The 12,882-nt window shown below is 36.2% G+C and overlaps 3 protein-coding genes across 3 annotated transcripts; all 3 read left to right on the forward strand.

Moving 5' to 3' along the window:
• Positions 1–297: 297 nt before the first annotated feature.
• Positions 298–5,324, forward strand: LOC135167055 (piwi-like protein Siwi). Its single transcript, XM_064129905.1, has 5 exons — positions 298–543; positions 1,129–1,173; positions 1,320–1,513; positions 2,318–3,707; positions 4,039–5,324. Exons 2-5 carry the CDS (start codon positions 1,149–1,151, stop codon positions 4,680–4,682), a joined length of 2,253 nt encoding a protein of 750 aa, XP_063985975.1. The 5' UTR covers positions 298–543; positions 1,129–1,148; the 3' UTR covers positions 4,683–5,324.
• Positions 5,325–5,476: 152 nt separating this feature from the next.
• Positions 5,477–10,331, forward strand: LOC135167056 (translation initiation factor IF-2, mitochondrial). Its single transcript, XM_064129906.1, has 9 exons — positions 5,477–5,687; positions 6,045–6,189; positions 6,657–7,340; positions 7,795–8,065; positions 8,521–8,774; positions 9,014–9,275; positions 9,361–9,525; positions 9,715–9,855; positions 9,986–10,331. Exons 1-9 carry the CDS (start codon positions 5,629–5,631, stop codon positions 10,156–10,158), a joined length of 2,154 nt encoding a protein of 717 aa, XP_063985976.1. The 5' UTR covers positions 5,477–5,628; the 3' UTR covers positions 10,159–10,331.
• A 132-nt stretch (positions 10,332–10,463) lies between these two features.
• LOC135167057 (exosome complex component RRP46) lies at positions 10,464–12,485 on the forward strand. Its single transcript, XM_064129907.1, has 5 exons — positions 10,464–10,690; positions 11,434–11,547; positions 11,629–11,750; positions 11,953–12,096; positions 12,188–12,485. Exons 1-5 carry the CDS (start codon positions 10,603–10,605, stop codon positions 12,374–12,376), a joined length of 657 nt encoding a protein of 218 aa, XP_063985977.1. The 5' UTR covers positions 10,464–10,602; the 3' UTR covers positions 12,377–12,485.
• The last annotated feature ends 397 nt before the right edge of the window (positions 12,486–12,882 follow it).

The raw sequence follows: 12,882 nt of genomic DNA on the forward strand, positions 1-12,882 counted from the left end.
TTTACCGTCGATTCTGGCAGCGGTATGAGGGCTCCCACCTGTGGTGCACCGAGGTCGCTGGGTATGTTACATTATTAATTACTTATTTATAAATAACTGAGAAACTACCGAAACAGTCATTCGTGGATATTTATACTAATCTCCATAAACTAATATTTATTTCAATAAATAAATAAAAATATCAATTTCCTAACGTACTTTACCCTTTCGAAATGAAACGAAAAACACAACTTCCCATTGTTAAGCTAAATAATTTTTCATTTATTCCCTCTTACGAAATTTATTTTTGCAGAATTAGTTTACGAATCAATTCACTGTATTTTATTATTTTAAATAATCACGAATCGCATCACCACTTCTCAATCTTACCGAACCCACCAATCACCGTCGTCGAATGAAATAGCGGCGTAGACGACTGAGTGAAACAGCTGTTTTCTCCTAAATCAATGACTGCAAATATAATTCATTCCGAAAATCCTCTCCAGCCCTATAAAATTGTCAAGTAGGTCTTCTGCAACTGGAAATTCTCTGGAATCCTCATACGTAAGTATAAATGACTTAATTCTGAAAATTCGTCTTTGCAGATCGGAATGTATTCATTATTCCCGACTTCTCCACGAGATCTCTTTGTTCTGTTCTGTTCTGACGTCATCGCCGGGTTGCACATGTTTACATTTATTAATTTTTTCGAAAGTCCTCGACGATCACCTCCATCATTAATTTTTTTAGAGGGAAATGAGTGAAATTATTGGTGCACCAGGTCCACTGAATGGACTGATCATCTACTCCAATAATCCTATTCATATTTTAGGAACCTGTCGATGCCTGAGATCGTTCCATTCCCTTTCACCCATTGTGACTGTCCCGACGTTTTGCCAACAATTCGAGTATATTTTTTCAATAAAGGAATGTTTATTAAAGCATTAATATCTTCCAGGAGTTAAAAACTGACTCACTACGATTTTTTGAAAATTTTCCTCGGTCAATTTACTCGGGAAATTGAGAAACCAAAAATATTCAAAGGGTGCGGAACGTCGAATTACTTAAAATGTTGTGTGATGTAAATGAATGCATAAAAGAAAATAAATTAGAAACATTCTCATTAAGTTTTTTATGTTCTATTGGCAGTCGTAATCGTCTGAAATGCGATGGATAATCCCGAAGACAACAAAGGTGAGGGTCATTTAATTAAGCTTTACGGTTCATCATGCGATTAATAACTAAAATTGATGAATGATTATTAATGAATTTTATTTTTTTATAAATTATCTCTGCCCTGTGGATAAATTTATTTTATTGAGTCGCGAAATTATTTACAGAAAATCTGGTGCCACTCAAAGCCAATTATTTTAAAATCCTTTGTGAGCCGGACTGCCATTTGCATCGGTATCAAGTAAAATTCGAACCAGAGGAAGACAGTTACAAGGGCCAGAAGGCCCTCATCGAGCAGCATCGTGATATCATTGGAACGTATATTCTGGATGGAACCACTCTGTACTGCACCCACAAACCGGTACGTCATTAGCCCTTAAAAATAATCTTGACAAATAACAATCAGCAGGTCTGAATAGTCGATAGTGGGACACAGCAGAATGTCTCCAATAACATGGATTTATCACAGAAAAATCAAAAGCATTTTTTTTACTTCAAAGTTTAACAATCGATTTTCAAAATTGAATAAACTTCGTTGAAATTCTCTCCATCAATCTTAAAATACTGTCTATTGAAGGTGCTTTGTTCCTCTCTATCGCAATATAATTAATTCTCAGCGAACTGAATATACAATGGAATAATTAAATTATAAAATTAGTTAATGAAATTGAATTCTGTATGATCAATAAATAGAAGCTCTTTAAAAAATATATTTTTATTGTATTAGAAATGGGATAGTTATAATGATTCAAACGTGTGAATGTTATTTTATTCTCTTTTACTTTATACGCTCGAAAGGACAATTAAACTAATTAAAAATACTAAAGGGTCACAACCCCCTGAACCTGATGACTCACATTAACAATGTTCCCACTCATGCACCTCTGTTCAGACCCAAGAAAACAGAGCATGCACATCACACCCCAAACTTTTCCGAATTTTCATCCATAAAAATGTTTTCCAATCTCAAATGGAAACACGAGAATAAAAGAAATAGAAATTGTACAAAAACCGTCTCAATCCAAATTAATTTTTGATAAACAGATTGAAATGTCAACTCAAAACATTGGAACTAAGCAATCCTATTCAAAATAAGTAATTTAGAATATAGAGAGTCTCCCCTCGCCAATTACTAATCTTCCCCTGAAATTAAAAATTGTTGCAGCCTCTGGAATTCCCTCCAGGCGAGGAACACCAGATCATAGCTGAGTACTTAGGCAATCTGAAGCCTGAAGATTATCGATCCGAGAAAATATATAATCTCCTGGCAAGCAGAACTCTCGAGATTATGGATTTTCAAATGATTGGGTGGGATTTCTACGATATCAAAGCACCTGAGGCCAAGGTTAACATCGAAAACTACGCTCTGGAGGTCTGGACCGGCTATCGAACTGCTATTCAGAATTACGAGGATGGATTAATGATGGCTGTAGATATTTCTCACAAAGTTGTAGCTCAGACCTCCATATTTGATCTTCTCGAACAGGTGATTGAGAATTCTGGGCCGGATTATCAGGCGGCATTCATCGCCGAAGTGACTGGTCTCAACGTCTGGACAGAGTATGATAACAAGATTAACCGTATCGATGGTGTTGATTTCTCGATGACTCCACTCTCTAATGTGAAGACTGAACAGGGCGAGTTGCCTATGACCTACAAAGAGTATTACAAGGTTCATCATGAGATCAACATTTCTCACAACTCCCAGCCTCTGCTGGTGGTTAATAACAGACCCAAAAATCGTCAACATCTGGGGGAAAAGATTTATCTTATACCTGAATTGTGTGCTAGGACAGGGTTAACTCCAGCATTGGAAAATGATCGTATCGTGAAGGATCTCTTGTCAGCACATACGGTTTCCGGTCCTGAGAATCGTATGAAGAAGCTCATGGCGCTTAATCATCGTATGATAAATAACAAAAAACTTCAAGATGAACTGCGAATTGCGAACATGAATTTAGATTCGGAGCTGATCGATGTATTTGGGAAAATTCTGCCTCGTGAGAAACTTATATTTGGGGATGGGTGCCAGGTGGATGTCACTTGTGAGGGCGATTGGTCTGTGGCGTTCAAGGAGAACAACCTTTTTCAAACTGTTAAATTGGAGAAATGGGTTGTTGTTACACCAGCGGCGCACACATTTGAAGTTAAGGCTTTCGTTGAAAAAATGATGAGATCCACTCGAAACTTCCAACTTTCAGAGCCTGATTATGTGGAACTGGAGGAGTCCACTCTCGAGTGCTACAGTTCTCACCTGCAGCAATCGATAATGAATATAAATCCACAGTTAGTGATGATCGTTGTTCAAGGCCGTCGACCTGAAGTATTCACTCGAATCATGAGGAAGTGTTACTTTGAGAATGCAGTACCCTGCCAAGTCATCACTGATAAATGCTTTATGTCGGAGGAACCGGAGGACATAGCAACTAAAGTTACTTTTCAATTAAGCTGCAAGATTGGGGGAATACCCTGGAGCATTCACATCCCTCTGAATGGGCTTATGATCGTTGGAATCAGCGTTGCTCGTGATACCGATCAGCCGAACAGAAGTTTTGGTAACTTTTTTTTCATTTTCGTATTCATTAGTTGTAAATTGTTAGTTATTGCGATAATGAGTCACTGTACGAGAGAATGTTACTGAACTTTTTTTGTGGGGAATTTAATTGTTTACAAAAAATGATTTATGACTTTTCTTCATAGATTTATTTTTTAGCTGGATAATCTTGAAAATACCAATTTAAGATTTCTTCATAATCATCACATAAACGTTCAGGACCTTAAAGGAAAAACATTACTTGATTTAAGTGAAAATTATCACCATCGTTATGATTATCATTGTCATTAGGGTGATAATGTATCAATTAAGATAAAAATTAATGTTTCCAGCTGCTGTAGTGGTCACCCTCGACAAAGGTCTCACTCGTTACTTCTCATCAGTCTCGTGCCACGATAGAAACGACCAGTTGACCTTCAACATAATCTCCAGTCTCTCTAAAGCCCTGGAGAAATATCATGAAGCGAATAATGGTTCCCTCCCCTCTCGAATCATCGTGTACCGGAATTCAGCACAAAATTCGCATGTTTCCAACATAACAGAACACGAGGCGACTCGTGTCTACAATTCATTAAAAAACATCTACGGCGATGCGCCTGTGAGCTTTGCCTACATCCTCGTATCGATGTATTCCAACACGAGACTCTTCCATGGAACCGCTAATCCACCTTTGGGGACTGTCGTCGAGAACATCATCACTCAGCCGATGAGAAAAGACTTCTTCCTGGTGTCACAACACTCTAAGGATGACACTGTCATGCCCTGTTATTACAATGTCATCTTTGATACTGCTCGTCTGTCCATGGAGAGGATTCAGATCCTCACCTACAAGTTGACTCATGTGTATTTCAACTGTAGCAATACTGTCAGGAGACCTGCACCTGTCCATTATGCCCACAAACTCGCGTCTCGGGTTGCTGAGAACATTCATGCACCTCCTGATCGTCGGCTCGAGGATCTTCTTTATTTTCTTTAAACTCGAGGTGTTGGATATTGCCAAAGGATTTTAGTTTATTTTTTATATTTTTGGAAGAAGATTGATGTGGTACCTTCTAGACAGGAACATTTTTCATTGTTTTAGTGATTAATAGGACGATGAGGGAATCTCTCTGGAATTTATTGCCGTAAAAATCCGATACAAAATATTCATTTTGATCTTTTTTTTTAACTTATCAGCGTGTGTTTCTTTGACAAGAGTGCTTGTTTATAATTTTCAAGAGTTGCTTGGAATTGAATTGTCAGTAAAGCAGCGCAAGCACTCAATTTTAGTAATATTTCAGTTGCCAGAATCATTTGAAAGTTAAAAACATATAAAATCCTTTAAAAAAAAAAATCGGCTGAACTGAAAAAATATATCAAGAGAAGTCCTAACATTATTTCGTATCCTAACATTATTTCGGGACTTATATATCAAAATATTTGAGTATAATCAAGTGACAAGTGACAATGATGTCTGTTGAGAGAGAACAATTACATGCTAGGAATATTGCTGGTGCAATAATCTACAAAAGTCATTAACAATCACAATTTTATATTTCATTTGTGCATATTTGATAAGAGAGCTAAGGAAAGACTTGTAATAATATTTTTAAAAATTATTAGCAATCATTTTTACGTATTTTGTTGGTTTTAGTCAGATCGTTTCACCCATAAAGACCATAAATCTTATTATTTCACGACTTAAAACTTTGACATAACATTCATGACAACTCAGAAAAAATAATTACACGTAACACAGTTCCTCGTCGCACGTGCAACAAAGTCTAAAACTCCTTACACATTATTTTACATTTTGTTCAGTGAAATTTCATAATAAACATAGAAAAAGACGTTTGCAAAATTGCGGAGACAATTGAAAAAGGGAGTCAACAATCGATAAATAAAAAAATGCAAAATATCCTCCGTCGAATTTCGCGCCAAAAATGCCACTGTGTGTCATCATGGCCGCGGTCTTGGGCCGGACGTGTGTAGTGAGCAAACGGTAATTCGTCCTTTATTAATTTATTATGACTTGTCAATATTATTTCTTTAATCATTATGACTACTATCAATTCACTAGTTATATTAAAATTAATGAAACTGCCATTATTAATGGGGAATTAACCAATTCTGGGTCATTTGATCCATAACCTCCTTTGAGTATATTTTTAAAACTAGTTTTCTAATTAATATTTAATATTTCTTCATAAAAAATACTGGATGTAGATTATTGTATAATAAATTCTGCCAATCCTTAACCAGAAAACAGTTTAATTGATAAATTTTTGTTCTTGTGTTTCAACCTATCAAAACTCCAATTTTTGTAAATAAAAATCCATTAATTGTATTTTCTTTGCAGATTCTCACCGTTTTTGATAAACACGGTAATTAGTATCAATTCCCGCAGACAGCAATGGAAGCTAATAGGATTGAACGCTGTGATAAACTGCCAGTGTTATCACACATCTTCGATTTGCAGGAGAAAAAAAACTCGAGCTGAGAGAGTGAGTGAATCCAAAGAAAAATATTCACGAAATTTTAGTATTATACAACAGTTATTATTTTATTTTCATTCAAAAAACTCATCGTAATTAAGGTCCTGTTAAAGAGGATCACGCGATCATAAATTGCGAACATAAATAAACTGTCAAAATAATGGTTTTATTAGAATCAAACAATTACCAGACCACGGAAACTATAAACGAAGGATAGTAATTAGGTTTGGTAACTATCAAATAATTAGTTTCATTTGCAAGTTGTAACGACCGTCTGGGCATATGCATGGATTTCCAAATAGTTTCAAATGATTCTAATCGCAAACCCAATTATTTGTATATTTACACTGGAATTTTATCGAGAATCAATACAAAAGTAATTCTTCAATTAATAAATAGCCAAATATCTGAACAAATTATGAAAAAAAAATCATTGCAAAGTGTTTCCACCTTTATCAGGTCTCTAAAAATTCCAGGAAGCCATAACTGATTATGTATACAATCAGAAGTCTACGGTAAAGCTGCCAGTGGTGGGGGTATGGAAGAGAATGACAGTCCAGGACGTTGCCACAGTCACCAATCGTTCGATACAGGACGTTTTGAAGGCGATCTCTTACGCAGACAGCGGTTACTACACAGCCCAGACGATAATAGAGGACAATCAGGTGACTTTCGAGGCAGTGAGACGCCTAGGGATCAGATACAAGCTCGTACCAGCCCCTGGGACTGAAAAGGTCAAAGACAATGACAAGGACCATGACGCAGTAAAGCGTCCATTACCTGATATCTCTCAGCTGGTCAAGAGACACCCAGTGGTAACTGTGATGGGACACGTGGATCATGGCAAGACGACACTGTTAGACACCCTGAGACACACATCGGTGGTGGACTCGGAATTTGGAGGTATCACTCAGCACATAGGAGCCTTCAACGTTAGCTTGGATTCTGGGGAGAGAATTACGTTTCTTGATACACCTGGACATGCGGCTTTCAGCTCTATGAGGGCCAGGGGCGCCAATGTCACTGATATTGTTGTGCTGGTGGTGGCTGCCGACGATGGAGTCATGGAACAGACTGTTCAGAGCATCAGGATGGCTAAGGAAGCTGATGTTCCCATTATTGTTGCTGTTAATAAGATCGATAAACAAGAGGCAGATATTGTAGGTAACGTTTTGTTCTTTTATTTATGTGGGGAATTATTTCGAATCAAAATAATTGCAAAAATCGTCATGAACTTTTTCCTTAACTAATTATAAAAAAATAGGACTTTCTTAGATGTTTTTTACCTCAGTTGGATACATTTCCACACATTTGTATTGATTTATTTGAAAACAGTGGCCTTAAAATTTGTCCGCTATTAATTATTAAAAAAAATGTTTTTCCTTTGGTTTTTATTTTGTGACATTGATTTTCATTATTGTATATGACAATTTATTTTATTTACTCATAAAAATTACAACAATTTCCATGATTCTGTTTTTCTGCTTATTTTAACTAGAGGAGGATGAGATAAGATGAATCCTTGGAATGGAAATAGTTCGTTTTACCCCACCCTTACAATTGTGAGAACATTTTCAGAAGCCAAGCGTCATTCATCGACTATTTTTAATGCAGGAAAGAACCGAAAAAATGCTGGCTGAACAGGGCATTCAGGTGGAGTCACTGGGAGGGGAAGTTCCGTCTGTCCATATCTCAGCTCTCAAAGGGACTAATCTGAAGGAATTGATTGAGACTATTGCAGCACTGGCGGAAGTCATGGATCTGAAGGGGGATCCGAAGGGCCTGGTTGAGGGGGTGGTCCTTGAGGTTTCCACTCAGGTGGGGAGAGGAAAGCTTGCGACTGTCTTGATCCAACGAGGAACATTGAGGAAAGGAGCTGTTTTAGGTGAGTGTTCTAGCATACAATCATAACTTTAAATATTTTTTTGTTTCATTCACTTGCAGTTCAACAACGATTATGATAGCTATTTTGAATGGTGCAATTATTATGAGTTGAAAATTTTTAATTTTTCATTAAATTCTCTAAAAGTGAGCGTTTATGATGTTTTGAATCTGAGTCAAATTAGTCCAGATATGTATGAATAACATTTTTTTGTTAATATTAAGTCGAAAGGTTGAGCGGACAGATGGAGTCGTCAATAAATAATCAATTGAAGATGAGAACGGAACAGTAAGAAATGACTCTCCGGCCAACAAACACTTGTTCCACGTGCATTGAATGTTTTTTTTCTTCAAAATTTGTAAATTACGATACAAAATTTGATTAAAAAATTACTTTCTCTTAGTTTAATTACTTGGTTTAATTATCCGGGATGAAAACCAATTTGAAATGAATTTCAGTCAGTGGAGTTGCATGGGCAAAGGTACGAGCGATGTTCGATCATGCTGGGACCCCAGTACCTGAGGCCAAACTCGCTGATGCAGTTCAGGTAATCGGATGGAGGGAATTACCATTCGCTGGGGATGAAATCCTAGAAGTCGAGAGTGAGCAGCGAGCGCAGGGTGTTCTCAGGTATCGCCAGGGGCAGGTGGCCAAGACGAAGGCACTGGACGCCCTCGAACTCGTGGAGAAAAGACGAGAAGCACATGATGAAGTAAAAATCCTTTAATTTAAATGAAATCAAAATTTTTTAAACTCATCGAATCCACTAACAATTGAGTAAGAAAATACTTTAGACTGTAGTGAATGAATGAAACAATTGTTATTCCCATTCATTGTTGTTCAATGTTGCCATTGTTCGTCATTATTATTTTCTGTCATTTCATCATCACTTGGATCTTGAAATTATTGTTTTCGACTGAGTGAATTTTCATTACAAATTGTCAATTTCAGGTTTATAAGGAACAACTGGCAGTACGAAGGGCCTCAGGAAAGAGGAACAGAGTAAAAGGCCCCAGGAAAAAGGAAACAGAAGATGATGATGGAATTCCCAGAGTTCATGTGATTTTAAAATCAGACGTTCTTGGATCTGCTGAAGCTATTCTCGATGTCTTCGATACTTATTCCGACAATAAACGATGTCATGTTGATGTCATTCATTATGGAATCGGTGCTATTACTGAGAGTGACGTCGAACTGGCAGAGGCTTTCGATGGTAATTGAAGAGCTTTTGATTTTACAGTAATTTCAGGCAGTCACTGTTTTCACTCGATATTTTACTGTTTATTGCTACTTTACAGCGATTATTTATACATTCAACATAGACACACCCAGAAAAATTCAGACCTTTGCCGAGAAAATGGGAGTCTCCGTTCGCTCACACAAAATAATATACAAACTCATTGATGATGTTAAGAATGAAATTGAGAAGAAATTACCGCCTGTGACGAAGGAGGAGATAGTGGGTGAGTTTAATCGATCATTTATCATCGAAATTTCTGAGTAAAACATTCATTGTTTCCTCGGGCATTTCCAATGCTTCCTATAACTTTATTTATTTATTTCTTTCTTTTCTTTTTTATTTCTATGTAAAAAGTATTTTGAAAAGAAAAGTAACCGATTCCTAGAGGTGAATTATATTTGTTCTTCCTCAGGGAAAGCGAATGTTCTTCAGCAATTCGAAATAAACGAGAAGAGAAAACCAGTGAACGTCGCTGGATGTCGTTGCACCGATGGAATGCTCAAGAAGAAGGGACTCTACAGGGTGATACGGGAGAATGAAACAATTTATGAAGGTAAATCATCTTTAAGGAACATGTTGACGTCAGTAATGGGAATATTTATCAACAAATCCACCGATCAAATGGTGCACTGATTGGTTTTGAATAATTTGCAATTGGAACTCATTTACGCTCGTTTTTCCAGGTAAACTGGCGTCGATGAGACACCTCAAAGATGAAGTGGACACAGTTAAATCAGGGAACGAGTGTGGCTTGAGGTTTGAGGATCCCACGGTCAGTGTCAAACCAGGGGACACATTAGTCTGCTTCAAGTACTATGAAGTACCTTCTGTCGTCCACTGGGATCCGGGTTTCTAAGTACCATTTCTGCACTGTCTGATGTGCAAAAGATGTATAGAAAAAAATCAATGAAACACTTCAAGTTTTATTTTAAGTACAAATTGATTTATTATTCCAGTGAAGATCCATGTCGTTTCATAAACGGAAAGTCACTTGTTATTCAGAAAATAAACTGACGACATTTCACTCTACTAACATTTAATTATTTATTAATGACTCCTAGACCTCCTGCAGTCCAGCTAGCCACGTTCTCCGTGGTAATGCTTTACCGACAGGCACGTCCACCAAACCGCTGCGCACCTCGCGGTGTTTATTAAAACTTCTCCCCCGGTTTATGGTTCAACAGTTCCTCTCTGTTGTATCACATATATTGGGACCTCACATGTGCTCTGGTTGTTGACGTCACTTAATAATAAAAACATTACATTGATATAATTGTTTATTCTATATTATTGATTAAAAATGGAAGAAGACAAGTGTATCCTGAGGGAGATGAACTGTGAATTAAATCAGTTGTCGATGCCCGATGGTTCCACTATGTTCATGCAAGGTTAGATACATAAAAGTGCATTTACATTCCACAATAATTCCGGCAGCAAAGAATATATGAGATACAATAGATATAACTTTGTTTAAATATTTATAATTCATCAAGAGATTTATCAACTGAGCCCACTCTAAGCTCAGCATGAAAGCTAAAAATTTTACTTGTTATGAAATAAAAATTATTCTATTCTATTTTTTTAATTATTGTGAAATAATGGAGTTTCCAAAATGAAATAAAAATAGTAGTCTGGTGTAAAGATCATTAGTAAGGACAACGTATATTATTTAAGGAAAAATTGTTTTTTCTCTGTAAAAGGTGTAAATCCATACAATGGCAATAAAACAGTGTATCATTACTAAGGATTATGTTGACACTCATTAACGAATAGATCAAGTTGTCTTTACGTACAAATGAATTTAAAAAATTAGTTAATCTCCATCTGATAATGGGATTCAATAATTTGATTGGCTTGGACTTCAGTGATACCATTCATATTAAATTGATTACATTGTTAAACAGTGGATTTAATTTTGTTGGAGCCAACTATTTAAAATTTATTCTGATAACAATTAAAAGGCTTTCAACAACACGTTTTTCGCTTTCAATAATCATTTTAGTGTCTGAAAAAGGCATTCAACAGTTTTTATTCTCTCTACGACAACTTAAATTGTTGACCGCACGCTGCTCAATAAAATTATTATAAAACGATCACTTGTTATTTATTAACATATTGGATTTTTTCACAGGTGACACATGCGTAGCTGCTGGAGTGTATGGCCCCGTCGAAGCAAGGCTCGCAAAAATGTTGCATGACAAAGCCCACATTGAAGTCACATTCAGCCCCGCCAAGGGTCCACCCAGTCAGTAGAATCGATATTAAATCACAGTCACCAAATTCCCCTGACACTGCGATTATACTTTTAATCGATATGTATTTTTAGGTATTGATGGAAGAATGAAGGAGTTATACATTAAAGAGACGTGTGAATCAACACTTATGACCAGTCTGCACCCGGGTACGGCGATTTCAATAAATTTGCAGGAAATGGAGGACGCTGGGGGTGTAAGGAAGCATTTAATCATCAGATATAATCCAATCAACATTTCTTTTTTTCATAAAAACTGAAGAACTAACAATTTGACAATAGAAATCATAGAAACTTAATTCACACTGAGTTCATACGAGAAAAGGAAAGTTTGTTGGACTATATTAATTTTAGCTCATTCATTTATTTGATTCTCATTAATTTTTTTTTTCATTTCAGCTGCTGGCATGTGCTATTAATGCTGCCAATTTAGCGTTGATAAACGCAAGTTTATCAATGAAATTTACAATTGCTGCCATTAACTGTATGATAGATAAGGACAGTGGGGAAATTATTTTGGATCCTGAAATAAATCAATTACAGGTACTAATTCACTGATTTCTTATATTAAATTTTCAAAGGTGACTTGGTGATTTGATTAAGGTCATTATTGATTTTCAATTATTCCTCTCAGAATGCAAGAGCGACATTCACGTACGCCTTCGACAGCATAAAAAAGCATCTCATCGCCTGTCACACGTCGGGAACATTTACGGAAAAGGAGCTCATGAGGTCGATAGAACAGTGCAGGGAAGCTAGCCAATATATTTTCGATTTTTATCGAGAGGTCGTTAAAAAATATTCAACATGTACAGCTCAATGATGTCCTGGATATAAAAAAAAACGTTTTAAATATTTTGTTATTAAAAGTCAATAGATATGTACGACGGAGCTCAGTTTTATCCATCCATTTAATAAATAACAAACTAATATTTATTGTTTATTGACTTCTATCAAATAATCGCACATCTCATAATTTTTTGAAACTGGAGAGTCACGTTGTTAATAAAATTCACTCAAAATGTTTATTTTCAGAAACGTTGTTTACATATTTGTTTTGAAATTTTTATATTTTGTGGTGAGTTTTACCAATGGTATTTTTTTCTGTTCTGTTTTTCTGTTTCAGGTGAGTTTTTCTATTTTTAGACCCAATCATAATTCGTCGTGTACCGCACAGAGCAATGTAAATGTTTATCTGAAGTTCGATGAAAATTTAATTCATCAAGCCCGTGAAAATTCAAAATCTGGGTGAAATACCCGATCGAATTATCCCAGTGAATTCATCTCATTCCTCCACTTTTATTCTCTTCTTTATTCAAATTATGAATA

Source organism: Diachasmimorpha longicaudata, chromosome 10 (assembly GCF_034640455.1).
Source record: "Diachasmimorpha longicaudata isolate KC_UGA_2023 chromosome 10, iyDiaLong2, whole genome shotgun sequence".
Lineage (NCBI taxonomy): Eukaryota > Metazoa > Arthropoda > Insecta > Hymenoptera > Braconidae > Diachasmimorpha > Diachasmimorpha longicaudata.